We start from the raw sequence: 24,686 nt of genomic DNA on the forward strand, positions 1-24,686 counted from the left end.
TGAGCCGTGTACTAACATTCAGAAAGTGAATTATGTGTACCATTTACCCAACCAGTTCTAGATAAACTAAGGGAGTTCATGCCTAACCTGTCTCATTGTCTAGTTTCATGGTGACATCTAGTGGATAAAAACTGCAACAGAAGTGGTAAGATCAGAAAGCATCTATTGTCATGGAGTCATATGGACAAAGTTTACAGGCTCAAAATAGTTAAGTCACTGAGCATTCTTCAGTAGTTCATGTCCTTTCAAAAAAAAAAAAAAAGCGCGAGGGTGTTATAAAAACTTTAAAAAATCTTGTGACATTTAAGGTTTTTCATAACCTGATTTCCTCCTCCCTATCCAACCCCATTTTTGGTTATTCTCCATTATAAACTATCAATTAGAAAGGTTCCATTACTTATTCCCAAATACACCAAGCTCATTGCAGATTCTAGGCTTTTTTTTGTTTGGTTGGTTTTTAAGAAAAAATTATCTTGGCCAGGTGTGGTGGCTCACACCTCTAATCCCAGCACTTTGGGAGGCCAAGGCAGGCGGATCCCTTGAGCTCAGGAATTTGATACCAGCCTGGCCAACATGGTGAAACCCCATTTCTACTAAAAATACAAAAATTAGCCAGGCATAGTGGCAGGCACCTACCCCAGCTACTCAGGAGGCTGAGGCAGGAGAATCAGGAGATTCTCTTGAACTCAGGAGGAGGAGGTTGCAGCGAGCCAGGACTGCACCACTGCACTCCAGCATGGGCAACAGAGTGAGACTCCGTCTCTAAGAAAAATAAATTCTCTTGAATTTGCCAATTCAAAATGTGTAGTTCAATTCTATCTCTCCCATGAATTCTTCCCCTACTGCTTCCTTAAAAATTTCTGAACTCCCATAGCACAACTTTATTGCAAAACACAGAAAATTTCTCTATATTATTATCTGATAGAATGAGTGGTCTATTAGTTTTATATTTCTACCTGAAAATATAAACCCATGGAGGGTCCTATTTCACATTTCCTTAGTATCACTACAATCCATAACAAACAGCATATGCAAATACTGCTGACTGATGAGTTTCATTTATGTATTATACAGATGAAGTAAAATCCTCACTACAATGGGACTAACAGCTACAAGCACCACAAAAGCAAGGACTGTGTCTGTCTTAAGTCAATGTTCTATTCCTTGTACTTTATGCAGTGCCTGACTCAATAAATATTTGCTAAACAAATAAAAATGATTATTACAAACTGAACAATGACAAGAAAGAGTCAAATAGTTGTGAACAAAGAAAAAAATTTTAATAGTATTTCAACATGATAATGTGTGCTTCTAAAGCTTTTCCTATTTATACTAATAGCACAATTAAATTATGACCAAGTATGTTAAGCAATAATACAGCTTTTATTTTCACATACTCATAATTTTCCATATTTTCTCTCTTCCTCTCATTATTTCTAGGAATACATTTTAAACAAGATGAAGAACAATTACTGAAGCAGAGTTGAAGACTGTATCAACTGGACAAAAGCTCAGGTATACTAAGGTGGGGGCTAAATGGACAGAGTCAAGCAATTTGAATGGATGAAATCTACTCACAGTGGTTAATTTTTAAATATTAGGTAGATAAAATGAGTCATTAAATAAAAATTACATTTTTCCAAAAACTCTGGATATGTTACGAATTTACTGTGTATTATTCTTTAACCTACAACTATAGATTCATTTATTGTGATAATCAGAGTAAAAAACAAAGTAAGAAAAATGAGACAAAGATAAATAATAAATGAAATGCCACCTATGTGTACTGAACTTCTTTGCAACAAAGGTAAGAATTATTTCTCTCTGTATACTACAAACTAATAGTAGCTTGCCTAGAATATAATTTCAATATAACTTGGAAAATCCATGTTCTTGACCTAAAGTGCCTTCTAGTAAGTTTTGAATTCTAACACTTTGGCACTTTTCTTTAGATAATTTTAGAGTGTCTTACCAAACACAAATAAATATGTAAATTTAAAATTTTTAAAAAGCATCATCCCGCTATTCCCCACTTTACAAAGCTAAAAAAAAAAAAAAAAAGAGATGATTATAAAAAGTGAAGCTGAGTGTGATAACTCTCTTAATCCCTACCTCATACCCTAGATGTCATATTTACAGTTTAGGGAATGGGGAAAATATCATAGACATAAAATAAAATGAACAGGTACTTACAGCCTGGGCTTGTTGTTGGAATAATTCGTTCTGATTCTCTTCATCCTCTATTCCATCCCCAGGCATCAGGGAAGAAGGTAACCTAGAACTTCCAATAGCAACATTCAAATTGTTTGGAAAAACACTTGTCCTTTTGGAAGTTAAGTGTGCTGCTGAAGACTGCATGGCTATAGAGCTTTCTTTTTGTGCCTACACAAAGGAAGAAAGGGGGATAGTAACATTCTACCCCAATCCAGAGCAATCAAATAATGCCTCTAAAGCAGTTCAGAAGATTTTAAATTGGGGTGGGGGGCAGGGGAGAGGCTTTAGCTGGCAGAGAAACTAACATTTACCAGGCACCTCCCATGTGCTAATAATTCAGGTTATCTCATCTAACTCTCACACAATCCTATGAGAGAAGTATCATATCCTTATTTTATGGATGAAGAAACTACAATCAGTGAAGTTAAGTAATCAGCCGAAAGTCAATAGCTAGTAAGTGGCAAAGCCAAAATTCAAACTCAAGTCTGAACCCAAAATTCTGACATTGTTTTTAACTACTTGGTAAAAGCAAAAAATTGAGTCAGAACACAAGAATAAAACATGGTTTCTCTACAAAAAAAATCTACTGTCCTCACTAGTTAATTAGATTATATTAGGCATGTAATCAAAGGAAAGCAAATCTGTTACTGCCTAATAGCTTATCTCATAACACACATATTTTCCATTCAGTCTTTACTCAGGCTCACTTTTGAACTTACTCTTTCATAAGACTTCTGAAGCTGCTGCTTTTTTCTCAACCTAATTTGTTGATTTACTCGGTATTTAACTTGTTCCTGAAAATGTTTCAAAGCTTCTTGTTTTTTCCTTAGCTGTTCCTTTAGTTCTTCTTCAATCAAATATGCTGATGTCTTTAAAGATGCAAGATAGAAAATCAACTTAAATGTTAGCAGTTTTGTCCATTAGGGCTGTTTTAAACACAGAGCAGTCAGGATAAGGATACAATCCTGAAAAAAATAATTCCATTCTGTACAAAAAAAAAAATGGAATGTATGAGTATCAAATCAAATCTTAAATTTTTTATTGAACTAGAACTAACAATGTCTCCATTAAATCTTAATGAACCAAATAAAACCTATCATATGTTACACATTTTCTAAAATGGAGTAAATAGTCAAGACACACCAGGTTACTTACCACTCACCAAATATGTCCTATTGTAAAATGTCTTCATATTTGGCATTATGCTCCATTTTTAACCTGGCATGCCCTTCCTTTCATCTCCACCTAGTAAAGGCCTACTCAGTTTTCACAACCATTTAATACCCACTCCCCAGTACCTTCCACAACACTTTCTTCCCCTAAGCCCTCTTATGCTATAACACCTCTCATTTCACCAATGTTAACTGAGTATAGTACTTCTTGACTCCCCTACTAGATTATGAACTCTTTGAGGGCAGGATACGTATTCAATTCTCCTTTATTTCCCCTACGGCATCTAGTACAGAGCCTTGACTATAAGGGTAGTCAATATATATTTATATAATTGCTCAATTCCAAAACATATTCTAAACCAGGGGTGTCCAATCTTTTGGCTTCCCTGGGTCATGTTGGAAGAACTGTCACATAAAATACATTAACACTAGCAGCTGATGAGCAAAAAAAAAAAAAAATCACAAAAATACTCATAGTGTTAATTAAGAAAATTTATTTATGTTGGGCCGCATTCAAAGCCATCCTGGGCCACATGTGGCCCATGGCCGCATGTTGGACAAGCTTGTTCTAAACAATCTGGAACACTTTATCCCATTTGAATTCTTGATCTGCATTTATCTTCTCTAAGTGCTTTGAATAATAATCATAGTTATCATCATAACAGCACTTATCATTACTATGGATCTATTATGTGACAAGTATTTTAACTACATCGTAGCACTCTATCCTCAAAACCACCTTTGGTAGTAGGTATTCTTATCCCTTATGTTATAGATGAGGAAACTGGGGTTCAGAAAGATTAAGTAATTTTAATATAGCTAACTAGTAGCAGAACTAGAAGTTTCCAACTCCAACAATTATGTTCCTCTCTACACTGCTTTTCTCTTGACTATGTCTCTCTTTCACTAGGAATTTTCAAATTAAATAAAATCATCATATCTCCTACCTATTGTTTCTAACTCAGTGATTCTGACTTCTAATTCTGAAGGGTGCCTCAGATCATTTTACAGGCTGTCATTAAATTCTCAAAATCAAATGCATTCAAATTTCAATTTAAGTTAAAATTTCCAAGATGTCTATCCCATACACTATTCTAGTGGAGTGTACAAGTGTCAAAGAATAATTAGATAAAATAATTCCAATGGCGAGATATATACGTAATGAAGCCTGAACAACTGACCCAGCTTAACTCAAGCCCCAGACAAGTTTAAGCCATTCAGCCTCTTTCTTTTACCTCCATTTTCTCTGCTCCTCTTTTACTCCACAAGATTACAAGCCAGGTCATAAAGAAACTTCCACCTCCATTCTTAGAGTGCTCATTCTGAAGGAAGTCAGCACCATATAAAAATTCAGACTACCCTGAGATTACCATGCTGTGAGGAAGCCCAAGTTAGTCAAATAGAGAAGCCATGTGAAAAGAGAAACATACCTAGCCAGCACCCAGACATTCTAGTTATCCTAGCCCAAGTGTCAGATATGTGAACAAGAAAGCCATCTTGGACATTACAGCCCAGCAGGTGCCACATGACTGCGAGAGCCTGACTATTTTCTAGCTCTAGTCAATAGCCAGAAAACAGTCACGGTATCTCAGACATGTCCAGTTATTTGAGCCCCAGCTGAGGCCCCAGACACTATGGGGCAGAGACAAGCCATTACCACTGTACCCTGCTCAAATTCCTGATACATAGTATTATTTGCTTTATACCACTAAGTTCTGGAGTGGTTGGTTACACAGCAAAAGCTAACCAGAACAAATTATAAAATAATGCAATCCCATATATGATAATAGAACAGAAGTGTCTTTTGATGCTAATTTATTAATAATTATTGGGGGGAGGTAGTCTAAAGCTATGACATTTTTAGGAATCCTGATGGCCCCCTGAAATTTTGGGGAGAAAAATGAGTAGAAGTTCCCCTTTAGAACAGACATGATCTAAGGGCCAAGCTTTAGAAGTAACTATTCAGCATCTATTTTGAGCTGACAGAGCTATATCCGTTAATAAGGGTGGATTCCCAGACTAGATATGCTAAAGCTACAAGGAGTTCTATTAGATGCTTGATCAAACTCCCTTTGGCTGGAACTGATCAGAAATTTTTAAATCAGGAAAAGGAGATATGTTTATCCATGTTCCAAGACTTAATATTTTGAGTTAATGTGTGTGAATACGATATTTCAATACTTCTTAACATAGAAAAAGTTTGATGGTGTCAAATTTTAGGCATGTTGACACTACTGATATTATACAGATGTAATTTGAGCAATTAAAAAGAGGTGTCAACAACTTAAATACCAAAATATCTTTATACCAAATCTTACCAAGTCTTGTGGGGTGTTTCCTGCATTCATCCCTTCTCACTGCACTCCTTTTTTTTTTTTTCTTCCAGAGATGGGGTCTCATTCTGTTGCCCAGGCTAGTGTGCAGTAGCATGATCATAGTTCACTGCAGCCTAAAATACGTGGGCTCAAGAACTTCAGCCATCCTTTTTCAAGGCTTTTCTTCTCTATTTCTTACCACTAACAAAGTTTTGATGCTATACTCCATGCTTAAATTGTTATAATTATATTCTAATTTATCCCCAGGATCCAATCACTCCCTATCCTTCAAAACCTTTGAAGCAATTACTCTAATCAAAACACTGGTTGATCGTGACATTCACCTGTAAACATTAAACAAATTCAATCCCTTCTCCAAAATTTCCTGTGGTACTCTACCATCCCTATTTTCCATAATCCTGTCAGCGACCATTCTCCTACTAAACTTTCCACTCCAATCGATCTAATCTACCCTTAGAATCCTGAACCGTGCTTACTTCTTACTCTCCTCATTCTCCTTAATAGGAGAATCATTCCCTTCCCTTCTCCAATCAAATTCTTCATTACACTTTCCTGGGTCACATCAACCCAACGTCATAGCTTCTTGATTAAGCATTATATTCTTAGAACTTAGATAGATATACCACCTGGACTCTTAAAATCCTTTTTGGAAATAGGCAGGGTAGGAACAAATCAATGAATACACATACATATGTGCAAACATAAATAAAATGAATGAATATAGTATATTGCATTACTTTAACATTTAAACATGTCTCATTTCTCTTCTGAGATCAAGTACACTGAGGGAACATATCTCATTCTTTTTTCATCCATGTTCAGCACCTTGTCTACACATACAGAAGACATGTTGTGCCTTTCATAAATATTTCATGAGTGTCTATATTGATTAGGCAGTATTTAAGATAAAAGTGGGAATGTGATGATAAATGAGATTTGTTCTCTACGCTCAAGGAGCTCACACTGCATCAGGAAGAGATATATAAACAATCTACTATAACACAATGTGGTAAGTGCCAAGTTAAATTTGAACAAATAGCTAAGGGGCACGGTTTGGTGAAAGACTATCAGAAACCATGGAATTTCTAGTTAGAATTTCTCAGATTACCAGAGTTCATCTCTTTCTCCTTTATTCTGTTACTCCATTTTGCCTGAATCCTCATTAAAAAATTGATCATAAATCTTAAGCGACCAATTAATGTTACTTAAAGTATGCCAACTATAATCCATACTAAGTTGCAGTGTCTGGAAGATGTAGATAGTGCCTATGTCTTGGGCATAGCAAGCAATCAAGAGTCTGAAGTAAACTGATATACAGATATATATCTATATAACCTGTTCCATGTAGATTATGCTCTATATATTATAGCAGGTGAGTAATAAATATTTGATTATGCCAACTAAAGCTGCAGTCAAGTTTTGGCAAATACTTGTTTGTTCTATAATTCTAACGCAAGAACATAAACTATTTATGGCAGAATAGAAACAGCATCCTCGGACTGTTCATCTTTAAGCACCCAGGATTAGAGATGGCTAATACAAAGGGTGGTGGGGAACCCCACCATATTTGGATGAAACTGACACTCACATATGCTGGGATTTCCGAACTACCCGGTGAGGCAGGTTCCACCCATGCCCCAACTGGTACTACAGCCTGGTTCCTCTCAGCCAGCACTGCTAACACGTCCTTGCTCTTCAGGGGGTTTAAAGCCAGGGGCGACCTTGTGGTATTTCGAGGTTTCTTTCGGGCCATACTTCCCAGCATCTGTGACTCCTGGTTAGGAGAAAGAAAAAGCTTAAAATCTTCAAATGACTGCATTAAAAGTTCAACCTCCTAACACATGAGCCACAGGCCCGTGAAAAGGAGAGAAGCCCTGGAGGCAGAAGCCTGGCACGAAGTGGAAACACAAGGATTCTAGAGAAAAAGGAAGAAAAGAAGGGAAGAGAAATGGGAAGAAATAAAGAGGCAAGGAAAGGTTTTTAAGTTGCCTTATAGAAGAAATGGTGATGAGAGGGAAGAGAAAGGATAGGAATTAGAGAACGAAGACTGTCCCCACCTGTGGGCGCAGCGAGGCGGGAAGGGAGGAATGACAGCCGCAACCCGGGGAAAGAGGGAGGGGCGGGGACCTGTGTCTGCAGCCGAGAGTCCCAATAATCGGTATCGGTTATGGGTAGACGCGCTGAACGGCTGGGAGCCTCGGGCCAGATAAAAGCCTGCTTCTGAGGCTCCGAGGCCCGCTCCGGCTGAGATGGCACTGGCCGGGAATCGGCCCGCAGCTCGCCACAGACTCAATCTACTCGGGGTACTAAGGTAACCGCCTCAAGTAAACCGCCACTTTGGAGTGGGCTGCTCCGTCCCGCCCCTCCGTAGCCTTATGCCCGCCCCTTCCGGACCCCGCGTCCCCTCCCGGAGCTGGGAAGGCGTGAGAGGTGGGGTTTTGAGCGTCCGTGGCATCGTCATTTCCTCTTCCTGTCCGGCTGAGGGAGCGGGAACGTGTGGGTACGCGCGGTCGCTGGGTAATGCGCCGTCTGAGGCGCGGTGGGACTGTAGTTCCTGGACCAATGCCGAGACTTCCTAAATCCCTCCGGAAAGGGGTGCGTTGGGCCTGTGATCTGGCGACTGGGCGGGCCAGGAGTCCCAGTAGAGGGAACCACGGAAAAGAATGAAAGAGGGAGGCTAGCCTGGCACGGCTTCCTGGAGAAACAAACTAAGCTAACAAATTTTTCGGATCCTTTGTGCAGCTAATTTTACAATGATGTTTCATACATGTTATTATATTTGGACATTACCGCCTCTTGAGTGGTCTCCCTCTCTGCTGCAAGCCCTGCTGTAATCCAGAGATACTCAATTATCTCTGTAGGATAATTTATTCATTCGGTTAACATACATTACTACGAGCTTTTTATAAACCAGTACTGTTCTAAGCACCGGAGATAGATAGCTATGAACGAAACAAATATCCCTGCTCAGGGAATTCACAATAGAGTGCGGGGAAATAAGCGAATAAACAACGAGTAAGTAAATGTGTGTGATGTGGAGTAAAAGCAAAGAAAGCGGATAGGGAGTGTGGTGGGCAGGATGGGGATGGGAGGGATGAAATATTAGAATGTCCAGAGAAGCTGCCCTGAGATACTTTTCAGCAAAGACTTAAATGAGATAATGGAAGAAGCTACTGTGCTCTTCAACGGAGGCTTTATAAACATGTTCCAGATACAACAGCAAGTACAAACGCCCCAACGTGGGAGCATTGCCTGGCTGAGAAAAAGTCAGGAGGATAGTGTGACTGGAGCAGAGGGACAGTGGAAGAATGCTGAGACAGTAGGTCAAGCAGGCAATCCAAACATCGTAAGCCACCACAGGTGTTGAGATGGGGAGCCACTGGAGCAAGGTTTGGAGCAAAGGAACACCATAATGTGACTTAAAATTAAAAAAAATAATAATTCCGAATGCTGTAGTGAGAATAGACTGTAAAGAAGACCAATTAGGTGGCTATTGCAGTAATTCAGTTAAGGGATTATGATGTCTTGGATCAAGGAGGTAGTGGTGGAGATGATGATAAGTGGTTGGATTCTGTATCTATTTGGGAGGCAAAACTTTCAGGATCTGTTGAAGGTTTGGATATGGATTGTGTGAGGGAGAGATGTCAAGGAAAACTAGGGGTTTCTTTTTTTTTTTTTTTTTTTGAGACGGAGTCTTGCTCTGTGCCCCAGGCTGGAGTGCAGTGGCACGATCTCGGCTCACTGCAAGCTCCGCCTCCCGGGTTCACGCCATTCTCCTGCCTCAGCCTCCCGAGTAGCTGGGACTACAGGCGCCCGCCAACACACCCGGCTAATTTTTCGTATTTTTTTTTAGTAGAGACGGGGTTTCACTGTGTTAGCCAGGATGGTCTCGATCTCCTGACCTCGTGATCCGCCCGCCTCGGCCTCCCAAAGTGCTGGGATTACAGGCTTGAGCCACCGCGCCCGGCAAAACTAGGGGTTTCATCCTGAGCAGCTGTCAGGATGAAATTACTATTTACTGAGATAGTGAAGATGGTGGAAGGAGTAGATTTGGAAAGGGGAAGATCAGGAGTTCAGTTTGGGGCAGATTAAGTTTTATTTATCTAATCAACATCCGAGAAGATAGTACGAGAAAAAGTGTCTGGAGCTCAGAGAAGGGTTCTGGGCTGCAAATATAAATCTAAGAGTTGTTAGCCTATAGATTTAAAGCCATGAGACTGGATGGACTCATCAAGGGGTTGAATATAGACAGATAAAAGAATAAATCCTAAAACAGCCCCAGGATATGTCAGTATTACAGAGGCTGAGAAAAAGGAGGAGAATGCTAAGAGATTGAGAAGGATTAATCAGTAAACCAAGGAAGAAAACTATGAGGGTGTAATAACTTGAAAGCCAGGTGAAAAAGAAATGTTCCATTGAGGGCAGACCATCTGTGTTAAATCCTACTGACAGATCAAGTAAGGTAAGGACTGAAAATTGACTATTGGATTTGACCATGTGGAAGTCATTGATAACTTTTAAAAGTGCAATGTCTTTAGAGCAGTTGGAGAGCAAAAGCCTGATGGGCTAGGCAAGAAAGAGTAGGAGAAGGAATTGGAGACAGCAATTTTAGACAATTCTTTCCATGAATTTTGTTGTGAAGGGACACAGCGAAAGAGGTGGCTGAACGTAGAGGTAGGATCATTGGAGAGTTCTTTAAGATCATAGCATATATTTGTTATTGACGGAAATTGACCAGTAGACAGGAGAAAACTAATGATGCAGGAGAGATATGAGAGAATTTGAGATCTACAGTCATGTGTCACTTAAAGATGGGGATACATTTTGATAAATGTTAGGTGATTTTGTCTTTGTGCAAACCTTATAGAGGAAATGGAATCTAGTGAACAAGTGGAGGGATTGGCCTTAGATAGCAGGAGGTATGGTTAATTATAATAATAGCAGAAAAGTTAGAATTACACAGTAAACTGATAATTAGGTAATGTGGTGGCAGGAGCTTATGGAAATTCTCTTCTGATTACTCTGTTTTCTCTGTAAAATAGTATTGTAGCCAGCCTCCAAGATGGCCCCTAATGATCCCCACCTCCTGATGTTCACACATTTGTGTAGTCCCCTCCCACACTGTACCTAGGTTGGTCTGTATGACCAGCAGAATATGGCAGAAGGGATGGTATATTACTACAGAGGTTAGGTTATAAGAGACATGCTCACGTGGGCTCGCTCACTCTCTCTCCCTCCCTCCTTCCCTCCCTCCCTCCCTCCCTCTCAGATCTCCTGCTCTGAGGGAAGCCATGTACATCATTAGCAGTTCTGTAAAGAGGATCACATGGCAAGAAACTGAAACATTCTGCCAGCAGCCCTGTGAATGAACTTGGAAGTAGACCCTCCAGCCCTAATCAAGTCTTCGGAGACCGTACTCAGCCAACAATTGACTGCAACCTCATAAGAGATCCTGAGCCAGACCACCCAACCAGAAACTGTGAGATAATGTTTGTTGTATTAAGATGCTAAATTTGAGGGTCATTTGTTATACAATGAGACAAGTAAAAGGTAAGGGACAATGAAAAGTTGGTAGAATCAAGAAGTTGTAGGTCCCTGTGATGGTCTAAAGTTTGTTAGAACAGGATACTCAAAAGAATGTGCTAAGATAAGAGGTGGTCTGAGAGTAGGATGCTTGGAGCTGAGTGTATGGAGAGGTTGTGGTTATTAGTGCTGTTAAAGTCTATGGTATGACCAAAGGAGGGAAAGCTAAGGTAGGTTAAAGAACAAGATCACTGGAGAAGAGGCCATAGAAACCAAACACCAGAGCATTGATTGGATGATCCATGAGGATACTGAAATCACCAAAAAATATAATAAGAATGATGTTGGAGAGAGCCAGAAGCAACAATCTTGAAAAGGCTTGGAGGTTGGTGGATAAGTATAGCTTGGAAACCCAAGCATGATATAGTCTGGTGACATGAGGTTCAAAGTTGGAGGTGAAGTTAAGAAAAAGGGAGGAGGTGGTTTAGCAAAAGCACTGAGTAACTGAATAGCAAGAAGGAAACCCATCCCACCTCCACCCAGAGGGGCAAGGAACAAAAAACAGCTACTATTAGGTGAGTGCAAAAGTAACTGTGGTTTTTCATTGTTGGAATTTGCCATTTGATGTTGGAATACATGCTTGAATAAATGTGGTTATGTTATACATCAGTTTAATGGGCATTTCTCACTTTTTTTTTGCTAATGACATTTCTTGCTGTTTATGTTTATTTTACACTATGGAAATGATGTTAAACAAAAAACAAATGCAAGCAGTTTTCTTATTCGAGTTCAAAATGGGCTGCAAAGCAGCAGAGACAACTTGCAATATCAAGGATGCATTTGGCCCAGGAACTGCTAATGAATGTACAATGCAGTGGTGGCTCAAGAAGTTTTGCAAAGGATCGCCAGGCGCAGCAGCTCACACCTGTAATCCCAGCACTTTGGGAGGCCAAGGCATCCGGATCACTTGAGGTAAGGAGTTCAAGACCAGCCAGGCCAACATGGTGAAACCCTGTCTCTACTAAAAATAAAAAAATTAGCTGGGCATGGTGGCATGCACCTGTAATCCCAGCTACTCGGGAGGCTGAGGTGGGAGAAGCGCTTGAACCAGGGAGGCAGAGGTTGCAGTGAGCCGAGATTGTGTCACTGCACTCCAGTGACAGAACAAGACTCCGTCTCAATTTAAAAAAAAAAAAGTTTTGCAAAGGAGCTGAGATCCTTGAAGATGATGAGCATAGTGACCGGCCATGGGAAGTTGACAACGACCAATTGAGAGCAATCATTGAAGCTCATCCTCTTATAGCTACATGAGAAGTTGCCCAAGAACTCAATGTTGACCATTCTATGGTCACTCAGCATTTGAAGCAAATTGGAAAGGTAAAAAAGCTCAATAAGTGGGTGCCTCAGGAGCCAACTAAAAATAAAAAAAAATATCATTTTGAAGTGTTGTCTTCTCTTGTTCTACACAACAATGAACCATTTCTCAATCGGATCGAGACGTGCTATGAAAAGTAGATTTTATACAACAGCTGGCAATGACCAGCTCAATGGTTGGGCCCAGAAGAAGCTCCACAGCACTTCCCAAAGCACCAAAAACAGGTCATGGTCACCATTTGGTGGTCTGCTGCCAGTCTGATCCACTACAGCTTTCCGAATCCTGGTGAAACCATTACATCTGAGAAGTATGCTTAGCAAATCAATGAGGCACTGAAAAGTGCAACACCTGCAGCTGACAGTGTCAACAGAAAGAACCCAGTTCTTCTCCACAACAACTCAATGTCCGACTGCATGTTACACAACCAACCCTTCAAAAGTTGAACAAATTGATGAAGTTTTGCCTCATCCGCCATATTCATCTGACCTGTGGCCAACCAACTACACTTCTTCAAGCATCTCAACAACTTTTTGCAGAGAAAACACTTCTACAACCAGCAGGATGCAGAAAATGCTTTTTAAGAGTTTGGTGAATCCCGAAGCACAGCTTCTTACACTACGGGAATAAACGAACTTATTTCTCATTGGCAAAAAGGTGTTGATTGTAATGGTTCCTATTTTGATTAATAAAAATGTATTTGAACCTAGTTATAATCATTTAAAATTCATGGTCCAAAACCGCAATTACCTTTTTTTAATTATACTTTAAGTTCTGGGATATGCATGCAGAACATGCAGGTTTGTTACATAGGTATACATGTGCCATAGTGGTTTGCTGCACCCATCAACCCATCATCAGTCTTATCTATTTTGTTAATCTTTTCAAAAAACCAGCTCCCGGATTCCTTGATTTTTTGAAGAGTTTTTTGTGTCTCTATCTCCTTCAGTTCTGCTCTGATCTTAATTATTTCTTGTTTTCTGCTATTTGCTCTTGCTTCTCTAGCTCTTTTCATTGTGATGTTAGGGTGTCAATTTTACATCTTTCCCACTTTCTCCTATGGGCATTTAAGTGCTATAAATTTCCCTCTAAACATGGCTTTAGCTGTGTCCCAGAGATTCTGGTACATTGTGTCTTTGTTCTCATTGGTTTCAAATAACTTATTTATTAATGTCTTAATTTCATTATTTACCCAGTAGTCATTCAGGAGCAGGTTGTTCAGTTTCCATGTAGTTGTGCAGTTTTGAGTGAATTTCTTAATCCTGAGTTCTAATTTGATTGCACCGTGGTCTGAAAGACTGTTATGATTTCCGTTCTTTTGCATTTGCTGAAGAGTGTTTTACTTCCAATTATGTGGTCAATTTTAGAATAAGTGCAATGTGGTGCTGAGAAGAATGTATATTCTGTTGATTTGGGGTGGAGAGTTCTGTAGATGTTTGTTAGGTGTGCTTGATCCAGAGCTGAGTTCAAGTCCTGAATATCCTTGTTAATTTTCTATGTCATTGATCTATCTAATATTGACAGTGGAGTGTTAAAGCCTCCCACTATTATTGTGTGGGAGTCTAAATCTCTTTGTAGATCTCTAAGAACTTGCTTTATGAATCTGGGTGCTCCTGTATTGGGTGCATATATATTTAGGATATTTAGTTCTTTTTGGTGTATTGATCCCTTTACCATTATGTAATACCCTTCTTTGTCTCTTTTGATCTTTGTTGGTTTAAAGTCTGTTTTGTCAGAGACTAGGATTGCAACTCCTGCTTTTTTTTGCTTTCCATTTGCTTGGTAAATATTCCCCTATTCCTTTATTTTGAGCCTATGTGTGTCTTTGTACATGAGATGGGTCTCCTGAGTACAGCACACTGATGGGTCTTGACTCTTTATCCAATTTGCCAGTCTGTGTCTTTCAGTTGGGGCATTTAGCCCGTTTACATTTAAGGTTAGTATTGTATGTGTGAATTTGATCCTGTCATTATGATGCTAGCTGGTTATTTTGCCCATTAGTTGATGCGGTTTCTTCATAGTATTCATAGTCTTTACAATTTGGTATGTTTTTGCAGTGGCTGGTACCAAAACCCCAATTACTTTTGCACCAACCTAAACTTGAGAAAGCAACAGAGAGGTTGAATTGCACACCTCCATACACAGGCACATACACACCAACACTTGGGAAGAAGTGTTGTTAGTTATCTCCTTGCTTTCTTCAACCCTCCACCTCAAGGCCTGTGCCTCCCACTAGCACCTGGGCCAGTGGTTTCATCATAATCTACATTCTTTTTTTTTTTTTTTTTTTGAGACAGGTTCTTGCTCTGTCACCCAGGCTGGAGTGCAGTGGTGCAATCTTGGCTCACTGCAACCTCCACCTCCCGAGTTCAAGCGATTCTCCTGCCTCAGCCTCTCCAGTAGCTGGGATTACAGGCACCTGCCACCATGCCCAGCTAATTTTTGTATTTTTAGTAGAGATGGGGTTTCACCATGTTGGCCAGTCTGGTCTTGAACTCCTGACCTCAGGTGTTCTGCCTGCCTCAGCCTCCCAAAGTGCTGGGATTACAGCTGTGAGCCACCACACCCGGCCAATAATCTTCACTTCTTGATGTGTCCAGAGAATTCACATCTAAGGCCCTGTTCCCATTTTCTGACCTCTTCAGGAACATTTATATTCTATGTAACCAGAGTTGGTTTCTCAGCAAGGAAACTGTTTGCTTAGAAATGTCTATCTTCTTCAGGAACTTAAAAGAATGGATATTGCTGGCACCAAAGTATTGAGGCCCTGCTCCAGAGCACTCTTCATCAGAGTTGGATATAATCCCTTTTCTGTGTCTGGGGGATCCCTGGACATGTCTGCACAAAGCCCCGAGTCACTAGGTCCTTGGCAGCAATCCATCCCACACAGAACTGATTGTTTCGTGAGCATGAGGGAGCAATTTGCATTTTTGGTCACTGTTTTCCTATTTGTTGCTGGCTGACCCACACCTGTTACAAATTAGAAAACTTGGTCACATGTCAGTTCTCAGGGCATAGCCTAAGGAGAACATCTATAGAAGTGAGAAACCTGCCTATCTCTACTTTCAAGGGAACTGGATTTTGGGGAGTGAAGCCTCAGGCAGCTGAGTCATGGCCACTTTCAGCCCATCTCCCAAGTTTCAGCAGGGTGTTCCAGGGCTAACTGATTTTCTGGGCTATTTCCTGAAAATGGACCATAGCACTGTCCTTTTTCTTCCTCCTCCTTATCCACCTCTCAAAATAACCTTTCTAACTAGCATAACTAGAGGAGTCCTTCTGCTTGCCTGTGCAGACCAGGTTTCTGCAGTAGCATTTTACTGTAAATGGCACCAATAGCAGATTGCTCCAGTTAAGCCCAGTTTTCTCAATAGCATCTGCTGTACTACTTTTTGCAAAAGATTCTCTAGTTTTACCATGGATGCAGAAGTCTTTTTCTCCTTACTATTGGTGTGTGATTAAAAGAAGATTAACAGGGATTTCAGTATCTCTCTACATTACCATAGGATAGTTGAGAGATTCACTACCCAGATCTTCCAAGGAAGGGCTTTTTGGCTGTCTGCTCCCTCTGCGACAGAGCGAGACTCTATCTCAGAAATAAATAAATAAGTCCTTCTTTCTATTCCCTGTTGACACTGTTGAGCCTCTGAATTATCTCAATGCTACCCCATCTCTAGTCTTTCCAAATACATGAGCCAATAAAGTTCTTTATTATTAATGCCAATTTGCATTGGGTTTTATATTATTTGTAACGTAGACCATAGACAAGCTCTGAGATGAGTCCATTGGTAAATATTGGAGACTGAAAGAGAAGCAGAATGAGTCAGAGCTACCTACAAAAATTGGTTCCTGGAGCGGCCTCAAAACTGAGCCCTTCAATTCCAGATCCAGGTCTTATGTATTCATGCAATATGCCTCTCCTCATGGTTGATGGTACTTCACTGGGATATCTATTCTTTGAAGCCAAAGAAGCTTGACTAAAGTAGGAGACTTTTCTTTTTTTTTTTTTTTTGTTTTGTTTTGTTTTGAGACAAATTCTCACTCTGTCGCCCAGGCTGGAGTGCAGTGATGCAATCTCAGCTCACTGCAACCTCTGCCTCCCAGGTTCAAGAGATTCTCCCGCCTCAGCCTCCCGAGTAGCTGGGATTACAGGCATGTACCACCACGCCCAGCTAATTTTTTGTATTTAGTAGAGTCAGGGTTTCACCATGTTGGTCAGGCGAGACTTTTACTTTAAAGCTAGTTTTAGCCAAAATTATTTTATCTATCCTTGTTACTTATATTATTCACTCTATGCTTGATTTTTTTAAAAAAAAATCTCTTGAAGTATAAAAATTGTAATCATTAAAGATACTTAAAAATACGTTGCAGGCTCTAAAAGCAATTTTTAAAAGAATTTTTAAAATGTAACCCCTAAAAAGTGTAAGACATGAGGCCTTAAAAGATAAAATAAGAGGAAAAAGTTCTGGAGAAGATAGTGTGATGGCTGCACAACAATGTGAATGTACTAAATCCCACTGAAATGTACACCTTAAAAAGTTAAAATGATAAACTCTATACTTTGTATATTTTACCACAATGAAAATAGAATTTTATTTTAAAAAAAGCAGTAAGGCTCTCTAGATAACTATTTGGAGAAAGCCAAGTTATTCATTTGTGTGTGTTCAGCTATGATTGTTTAAATTATCTACTATTAACAGTCACATTCCCTATATCCTAAATCCTTGGGGATAGCATATTACAGTGGAGAAAGGGGTTTTAGAGACAAATTTGGGTTTATGTTCCGGTTCTGCAATTTACTGTCTGTGGTCAAGTCACATTATCTGAGTCTTTATTTCTAGATATGTAACATATGTAATAATAATTGACCTTTGAGGGTTTGTTTGTGTTTTGTGAGAAGTTATGTTACTTATGTAAAATATATCATGCATAATAGACTTCCAGTAAATGCTTGCTAATATTTTTTTTAGGAAGCAAGATAGAAGTCATAAAACCTTAGAAGATTTTTATTTGTCTTCCCAGCATCCCTTCTCCCACTTTTTCTAGTAATGGCCCCACCTGTGACTGTGGCAGCCTGGGATAGTGTGCTGGTCTCCTTGCTACAGTGACTGATCCAGAGCTGTGCATGTGACCTAAGCCACAGCGTTTTGCCAAGATTATTTTTTAACTACTTCCATCAGGAGTCTTCTTCTCCTGCCTGCATGACAAGCTGCATTGTCCAATATGCTAACCAGTAAATACATGTGTTAAGTTTAATTACAATTAAACGAAATTTATAATGTATTTCCTCAGTCCCACTAGCCACATGGGGCTAATTAATGGCTACTATATTTGACAGCACAGATATAAAATACTGTCTTATTTCCAATTAGTCCTGATCCCTGAAACATTTTGTTACATGATGCAAGAAATTCTTCCCTTTTTGCTTCAGATAGTTCCAGTTGAACTTCAGTCACTTACAAACAAATGATCTTGACAAATCACATTCCTTAGTTTGTCAGGCAACAAACCAGATGCAGAATCTTGGAGGCCTGACTTTGGCAAGGATCTTTAAACTAGACAAAGCCAAATCCTGTAAGTACTGCAACAAGGGGAAAAATTGGGGGCTGTCTTCAAGACACCTCTGCTAACAACTTAGCTAGGTCCTTCTTTTAAGAAATATGGTTCCTCCCCATATCGAATCCTGTGTATCACAAATCTATCTTCTTAGTGTCCCTGGCCTAACCAGTGGGGGCCCTGTTTCCCTTGCTGACTAAGCTTTGTTTTTTATGGTCCTGTCACCTGCCTGATCCCTTTTCTCACATCTTGTCTCAGAACTCTCCTTTTCCTACTTAGTTTTTACTTCTGGGCCTGGCTGAAGGCAACCTCTTTCAGGGGTACAGCATTATGAACACTAGACAGGAAGCACAGCTGAGTCTAGGCTGTGCCAACTTGTAAAATGTGTGACTTGGAGCAGGTTATTTAACCTCTCTAAGCTTCATGATCCTCCTTGAAAAATGGAAAAAAAAATCCCATTGCACAGCATTGTTAGAAGGTTAAATAAAATAATATTCTAAAAGATAATTTGTAAAGGGCAATGCAAATGTGTTATCAATTATACTTGCTTATAGATGTAGGTGCAGCCTTCCCAGCTATAATATATTTCAGCTGCTAGACAGGGATCCAGGGATCGTGTCGTCTATTACTTTTGAATGTGCCGCCTTCCTCCTCTTCCACATCCCACCACTCTTATTAACGTTTGGAACATAGAGTGTTCTTTACACAGTAGGCAATTATCAGATGCTGGCCAGCTGATTCCCATTTCTGAGCCTCCCTCTTCGGTAGGAGGGTGAACGATGGCAGAGGGCAGCGAATCCTTCCCCTGACACGGTTGCTGGGTGGACACCATCTGAGGATCTAGGAGAAGGGAAACAATGAAGCCTTTCATGAGTTGGGGTGTAATTTGTGGCTTCCCTATGATTTTTCAACCTGTTTGTATTTAAGCACTGAAGCTTTGCAAGAACAGAACTCCAGAGATATTCTCCAGAATGTCCTTGCTGCATCTTAAATAGGTCAGCAAAAGCTGGATCTTTCCAGCCTTTTAATGCCAATTAATTTCTCCTCTTTGTTCCTCTGGAGAGTGGCTGAATAGAGCACGTTTAGCAACCATGGACACAAGCCTGAATCCCTCTCAGTTTCTGTGGGGGCCGGAATTCTATTCAAAAATCAAATATTTATTCTCAGTATAAAAGACTTTGATGTTCTCCTGTTTTCAGTAGAGAAATGGGAGCACCTCCTTGCTGCCCTTCCAAAATTTACCCAGGACCCCATGCCACCCCCGGGATCATGTATTTCTCCCAACAAACTCCACATCTTGTGGAGACACCATATCTCTGCAGAACCCTTTTCATCTGAGTAACTCTTCATGTTTACAGAAATCTGCAGCCAGCAAAACCAATGTTCAGGATGAAGTTGCCTTTTGACTCCATTTCTACTTTCTATTTGATGTTTTTCTGAGGCCCCCGGAGTAGGGCCACCTAGGAGAACTTTAGAAAGAAAATGAATAGAAAAAAAATGTTCTTGGGGAGGGCCATTCCTCACTGTCCAGGCATACAGAAAGCTTGTTTTGTTCTGAAGGGAGCTGGCTAATCTGTCTCTTATTCAGAGCTTGCTGTAGGAGCTGGGCCCTGCCTCCTCTCAACACAAAGCCTCATACAAACTCGTTGTTTCCCAGGCAATGCGCTGCAGCTCTGCAAATTCTCTGGCTGGTGTTTGCCTCCTGAGTCCTCTGTCCATTAGGAGAAATCAAACTTATGGTAGAGACAACACCAATACCATTTGCATATAGATTTATACAACAAAAAATAAAAATGAAAATAACTTCATCACTAGACCAGGCACGGAGGATTACACCTGTAATCCCAGCACTTTGGGAGGCTGAGGCAGGTGGATCACGAGGTCAGGAGTTCAAGACCAGCCTGACCAAGATGGTGAAACCCCGTCTCTACTAAAAATACAAAAAAAATTGGCTGGGCATGGTGGCGGGCGCCTGTAGTCCCGGCTGCTCGGGAGGCTGAGGCAGATAAGTGCTTGAAGCCAGGAGGCGGAGGCTGCAGTGAGCAGAGATCACGCCACTGCGTTCCAGCCTGGGTGACAGAGTGAGACTCCATCTCAAAAAAAAAAAAAAAAGAAAGAAAATACCTTCACCAATATTAGCAGGCCCAAGGAGTGGGGAGAGAGGGTTGCTTCGTATCCAGAGCTAGTCAGGGAGTAGGTCCTGTAGGGTAAAAGCTTATACCAGGAGGAGAAATTCCTACTGGTGCATTAGGGGTTGGTCAAAAGCCTAAGCTTTTTTGGTGATCAGTCTGGGATCTAATCCAAATTTTGTCACTTAACAGCTATGTGACCTCAACAAGCTGCTGACCTCTCAGAAGTTTGTTTTCTTGTTTGTAAGATGGGGTTGGAAGAAATAAATAAGCAAATATATATATATATATATAGTGGTTGACAGAGTCAAATGCAGAGTAGCACTCTCTCTCTCTCTTACTCACACACAGAGAGAGAGAGAGCAATTAGAAGAGGGAGGTAAGAAGCCTCAGAAATTAACCTCTACTTACCCCTCAGAAGCAGCCCCTTAGCGCATATCTGATGGCAGTTGGTGGATAAATACCCCAGCTCCCTATCCCCACTACCACCTAGGGCTCCCAGGAGGAATAAGCTCTAGCTGCCTACAATAGTGATTTGCTTCATATGCAGCCTTTACTGGCTTCCTTTCCTTCCAGTTTCATTCCCCCAATATACTGCCTGGTTCTGCTGTAATTACCTTTTGGATAAACTATTTGACTTCTTGACTTAGGATTTGCCTCGAGGAAACCCAAACTAAGATACCAATATTTCTTCAAATTTTTGAAGGCCTAGGTTTTCAGGGTCATCCCTGACTCCATACTCCTGCTTCAGCTGAATTAGTCAGTTTAGAGCTCATTTCATAGTTCTACATATGCCGTCCTTTCTCCATACCATGTTGTACCAAACCTGGAACTCAGTCCTCTGTGTCAGTATAAATGCACACATGCTAATTGTATTCATTTTCTATGCTACATAACAAATACTGCACATTTAGCAGCTTAAAACAGCATACATGTATTATTATTATTTGAGACAGGTTCTGGCTCTGTCACCCAGGCTGGAATGCAATGGTACAATCTCAGCTCACTGGAGCCTCAACCTCCTGGGTTCAAAGGATCCTCTCACCTCAGCCTCCAGAGTCACTGGGACTACAGGTACACACCATCATGCCCAGCTAATTTTTTGTATTTTTTTATGGAGACGGGGTTTTGCCGTGTTACCCAGGCTGGTCTCCAACTCCTGGGCTCCAGCCATCTGCCTGCCTCAGCCTCCCAAAGTGCTGGGATTACAGGCATGAGCCACCATGCCTGGCAGCATACATTTATTTTCTTATAGTTTCTTTGGGTCAGAAGTTCACGCACAGCTTAGATAAATCTGCTGCTCAGGGTCTCTCACCAGACTTCAGTTAAGGTGTCAGCTGTCCAGGTTCCTTTCTGGAGCCTGGGGGGGTCCTCTTCCAAGCTCATATGGTTGTTGGAAGAATTCAGTTCCTTGTGGTTATAGCGCTGAGGTTCCTTTTTTTTTTTCTTTGCTGGCTGTTGACTGACAGTTGCTCTCAACTCTTAGAGGAGATCAGCAGTTCCTTGCCACAGGGGCCTCTCATGCCATGGTGGTACACTAGACAATCTCTGTCTGGTCTATGTCTTCCATATTGTAACCTAATCAAGAGAGTGCCTATCCCATCACCTTTGCCATATTTTATTGGCTAGAAGCACACACACATACTGCATTTGAGTGTAGTAAAGTTTTAAAGAAGTTTTCTTCAAGGTGAATTTTGAAGAAGACAAAGGAGGGGAGGTATACAGTGTAACAATGCAAGCTGCTCTTAAATTTTCTTCAATTCTCCGCCATCCCCTCTTTCTGTCTTCATCTCTCTCCTCTTTGCACTTTCCTTGCCCCCAAATTCCTGTTTATTTCTAATGAGGAGCAATTTATCTTTTTGTTCCTTGACTCTTAATGCTCAAGGTCTTACCTTCTACTTCATGTGGCATATCAAGATATCTTTCTTGCTAAAGAAAATTCCCTCACTCACAGGAATTTTGGTGCCATTGGTTGGAAGGCTTTTTCTCATTCTGCTACCAACAATGATTCACAATTTAGTGGAGGAGACGGATATGGCTCATTTAATAGCAGGAAGTGAATGAGTGAATGAAGGGGAGGAGGAGGCATGCTAAACATAAAAATCACCACTGATGGGATATTATTAATAAGGGTGATTTCTTTTTTTTTTTTTTTTTTTTTTGAGACGGAGTCTCGCTCTGTCGCCGAGGCTGAAGTGCAGTGGCGCGATCTTCGCTCACTGCAAGCTCTGCCTCATGGGTTCACGCTATTCTCCTGCCTTAGCCTCCTGAGTAGCTGGGACTACAGGCGCCTGCCACCACGCCCGGCTAATTTTTTATATTTTTAGTAGAGACAGGGTTTCACTGTGTTAGCCAGGATGGTCTCGATCTCCTGACCTCGTGATCCGCCCACCTCAGCCTCCCAAAGTGCTGGGATTACAGGCGTGAGCCACCGCGCCTGGCAGTAAGGGTGATTTCTAAACCTCTCTTATAGTATTATCATTATTCCTTGGAGACAGAGGAACAGGCCACTCTTACTTCTAATAGTAGAATTATTTAAAATGGTACTTACTTACATGTCATTCATGTGTGTTATTTTTTCTTGCCTTTACTATTAAGTAGTTTAATTTTTAAAATGATTTTTGCTTGTTCATTTGCTTTTAAGTAACATTGGGAGTCCAGGGTCCATCAGTAGACAGCCATTTACCTTTGGGCAAATTACTTAACCCCACTACTCCTTGGTTTCCTCATCTGAAAAAATGGAGAAATGAGACAAGGTTATCATAAGTGTCTCTTGCTGCACAGTGAGTCCACTGCTCTGTGACTGTTACAAGGCCTTCAGTTCTTGGAAGACAGTTCAGTTTTACAACTTCTTAGCCTCCTTTTTTGTTTGTTTATTTGTTGTTTTGGCCCACTCTCACAGAGGTTTGCATCGAATGGTGATTCGGTTAAAATCACTACCTTCCTCCTTCCTTCCATTCTAGAGACAGATACTTCTGAGTTTCTGCTAGTGGATGCATGTGTGTTGAGGCACTCCATGCTGAGCTGCAGGGGCTCTATCTGGGTGCTCAGCACAGAGGTGTGAGTACCAGCAGCCAAGGCTGCCACTGTTGCAGGGGAGAGGAGTCCAGATTCCAGAGCCCCAGAGGGGTTTCCAAATAAGAAGTATTCTGAAGCAACTGTGTGCAGTGAAGAGGCCAAGAGAACTGGGCTATGCTGCTCAGAAGAGGACAGTGCCCTCAGAAATGAATCTGTCAGAGTGCTCAGAGAAGGCAGGGTGGTGGGCCTTGGCTATGCAAGGGATGACTGCCATCAGTCAAGCAGTTCGTCGACACCATTGTTGGAGCAGCCTCATTGTGCAGAGCTCAGAATTGGGCCCCATGGGGAGATCCAGAGGAATGAAGAATTACATTCCCTGCTCCAGAGAGGCTTGCAGGCTCATGAGGAAATGGCCGCAATAACCACACTTTCTGATCCAAAAATTGGACATGTGGACTAACAAATATAAATATACTTTTGACATTAAAGAAATGTAACATTAATAGTCGGAATATCCCTTAAAAAAAAAGAAAAAAAAAACAGCCAGCATCATCAACAATTACATAAGACGGACACACCCAGAGGAAAAACTCAAAGAACACAAGGAAGGATAACATAAGGCGAGCCAAGACAGCTGAGATAAACACTCTGTGTCATGTGTGAGGCTGTTACTTTATCTCTCTGTAAATCAATTGCCTATTGGATCAGTGTCCCCACTCAAAGTGAGCCCTGGTGATTTCTGGGAATTTCCAAGGGGTGCCTCATATGTGTCCACATACTGCGGCCTCACTCCTTTGCTCGCTCCCCCAACTCCCAGTTGTCCAGCTGCTTGAGAAGCCCTCTAAAGGAACTAAGGCAAGGGCTTATCCATTCAATATTTGGCAACTGCCTGTTGAGCACCTACTATGTGCCTGCCCTGTATTCAGTACTACGGACAGAGAGACAGATAAGACAGCTCTTAAATCAAAGAGCTCTCTGTTTCTCAGAAGAGAAAGGCACATAAGTAGATGATTATAAGTTTCTAAAGGCCTACTCATTTGCTGGAAGCAAGATTGCAAAATTGCTCCTTGTACATTCCGACGTACAAAGGAAAGGGAATGCCTTTATGTCTTTGTAGTTGCTGTGATCTTCCACATGAACCTCTCACCCCTCAGGGTAGCAGAGGAAAATATCACACCATCTCAGTAAGCCCAGTCTGATCCAACCATTTTCACACTGTCTTTAGGTAGCTCAGTCTCTGCTTGGACAGCTCGGGCAATTGATCAAGCAGTCTTTCCAATGTCCTCTCCCAACCGCAGCTCCTCTCTGGTAAATATAGGTGGTGTGGCTGAAGTAACCTTGTGGCAACAGGGGGAGACAGTGTCTGTGG

General features: G+C 41.0%; 1 protein-coding gene across 1 annotated transcript in view; it reads right to left on the reverse strand.

Moving 5' to 3' along the window:
• Window positions 1-7,603, reverse strand: part of CCDC15 (coiled-coil domain containing 15) — a 90,641-nt gene extending 83,038 nt beyond the window's left edge. The window contains exons 1-3 of the mRNA XM_030828902.1: window positions 7,311-7,603; window positions 2,934-3,083; window positions 2,194-2,382 (exon numbers count right to left, since the gene is read on the reverse strand). Of these exons, the coding sequence (XP_030684762.1) occupies window positions 2,194-2,382; window positions 2,934-3,083; window positions 7,311-7,541 (570 nt within the window). The 5' untranslated portion in view covers window positions 7,542-7,603. The remainder of the gene's footprint in view (window positions 1-2,193; window positions 2,383-2,933; window positions 3,084-7,310) is intronic.
• Between the last annotated feature and the right edge of the window lie 17,083 nt (window positions 7,604-24,686).

Source organism: Nomascus leucogenys, chromosome 15, assembly GCF_006542625.1.
Source record: "Nomascus leucogenys isolate Asia chromosome 15, Asia_NLE_v1, whole genome shotgun sequence".
Classification (NCBI taxonomy): domain Eukaryota; kingdom Metazoa; phylum Chordata; class Mammalia; order Primates; family Hylobatidae; genus Nomascus; species Nomascus leucogenys.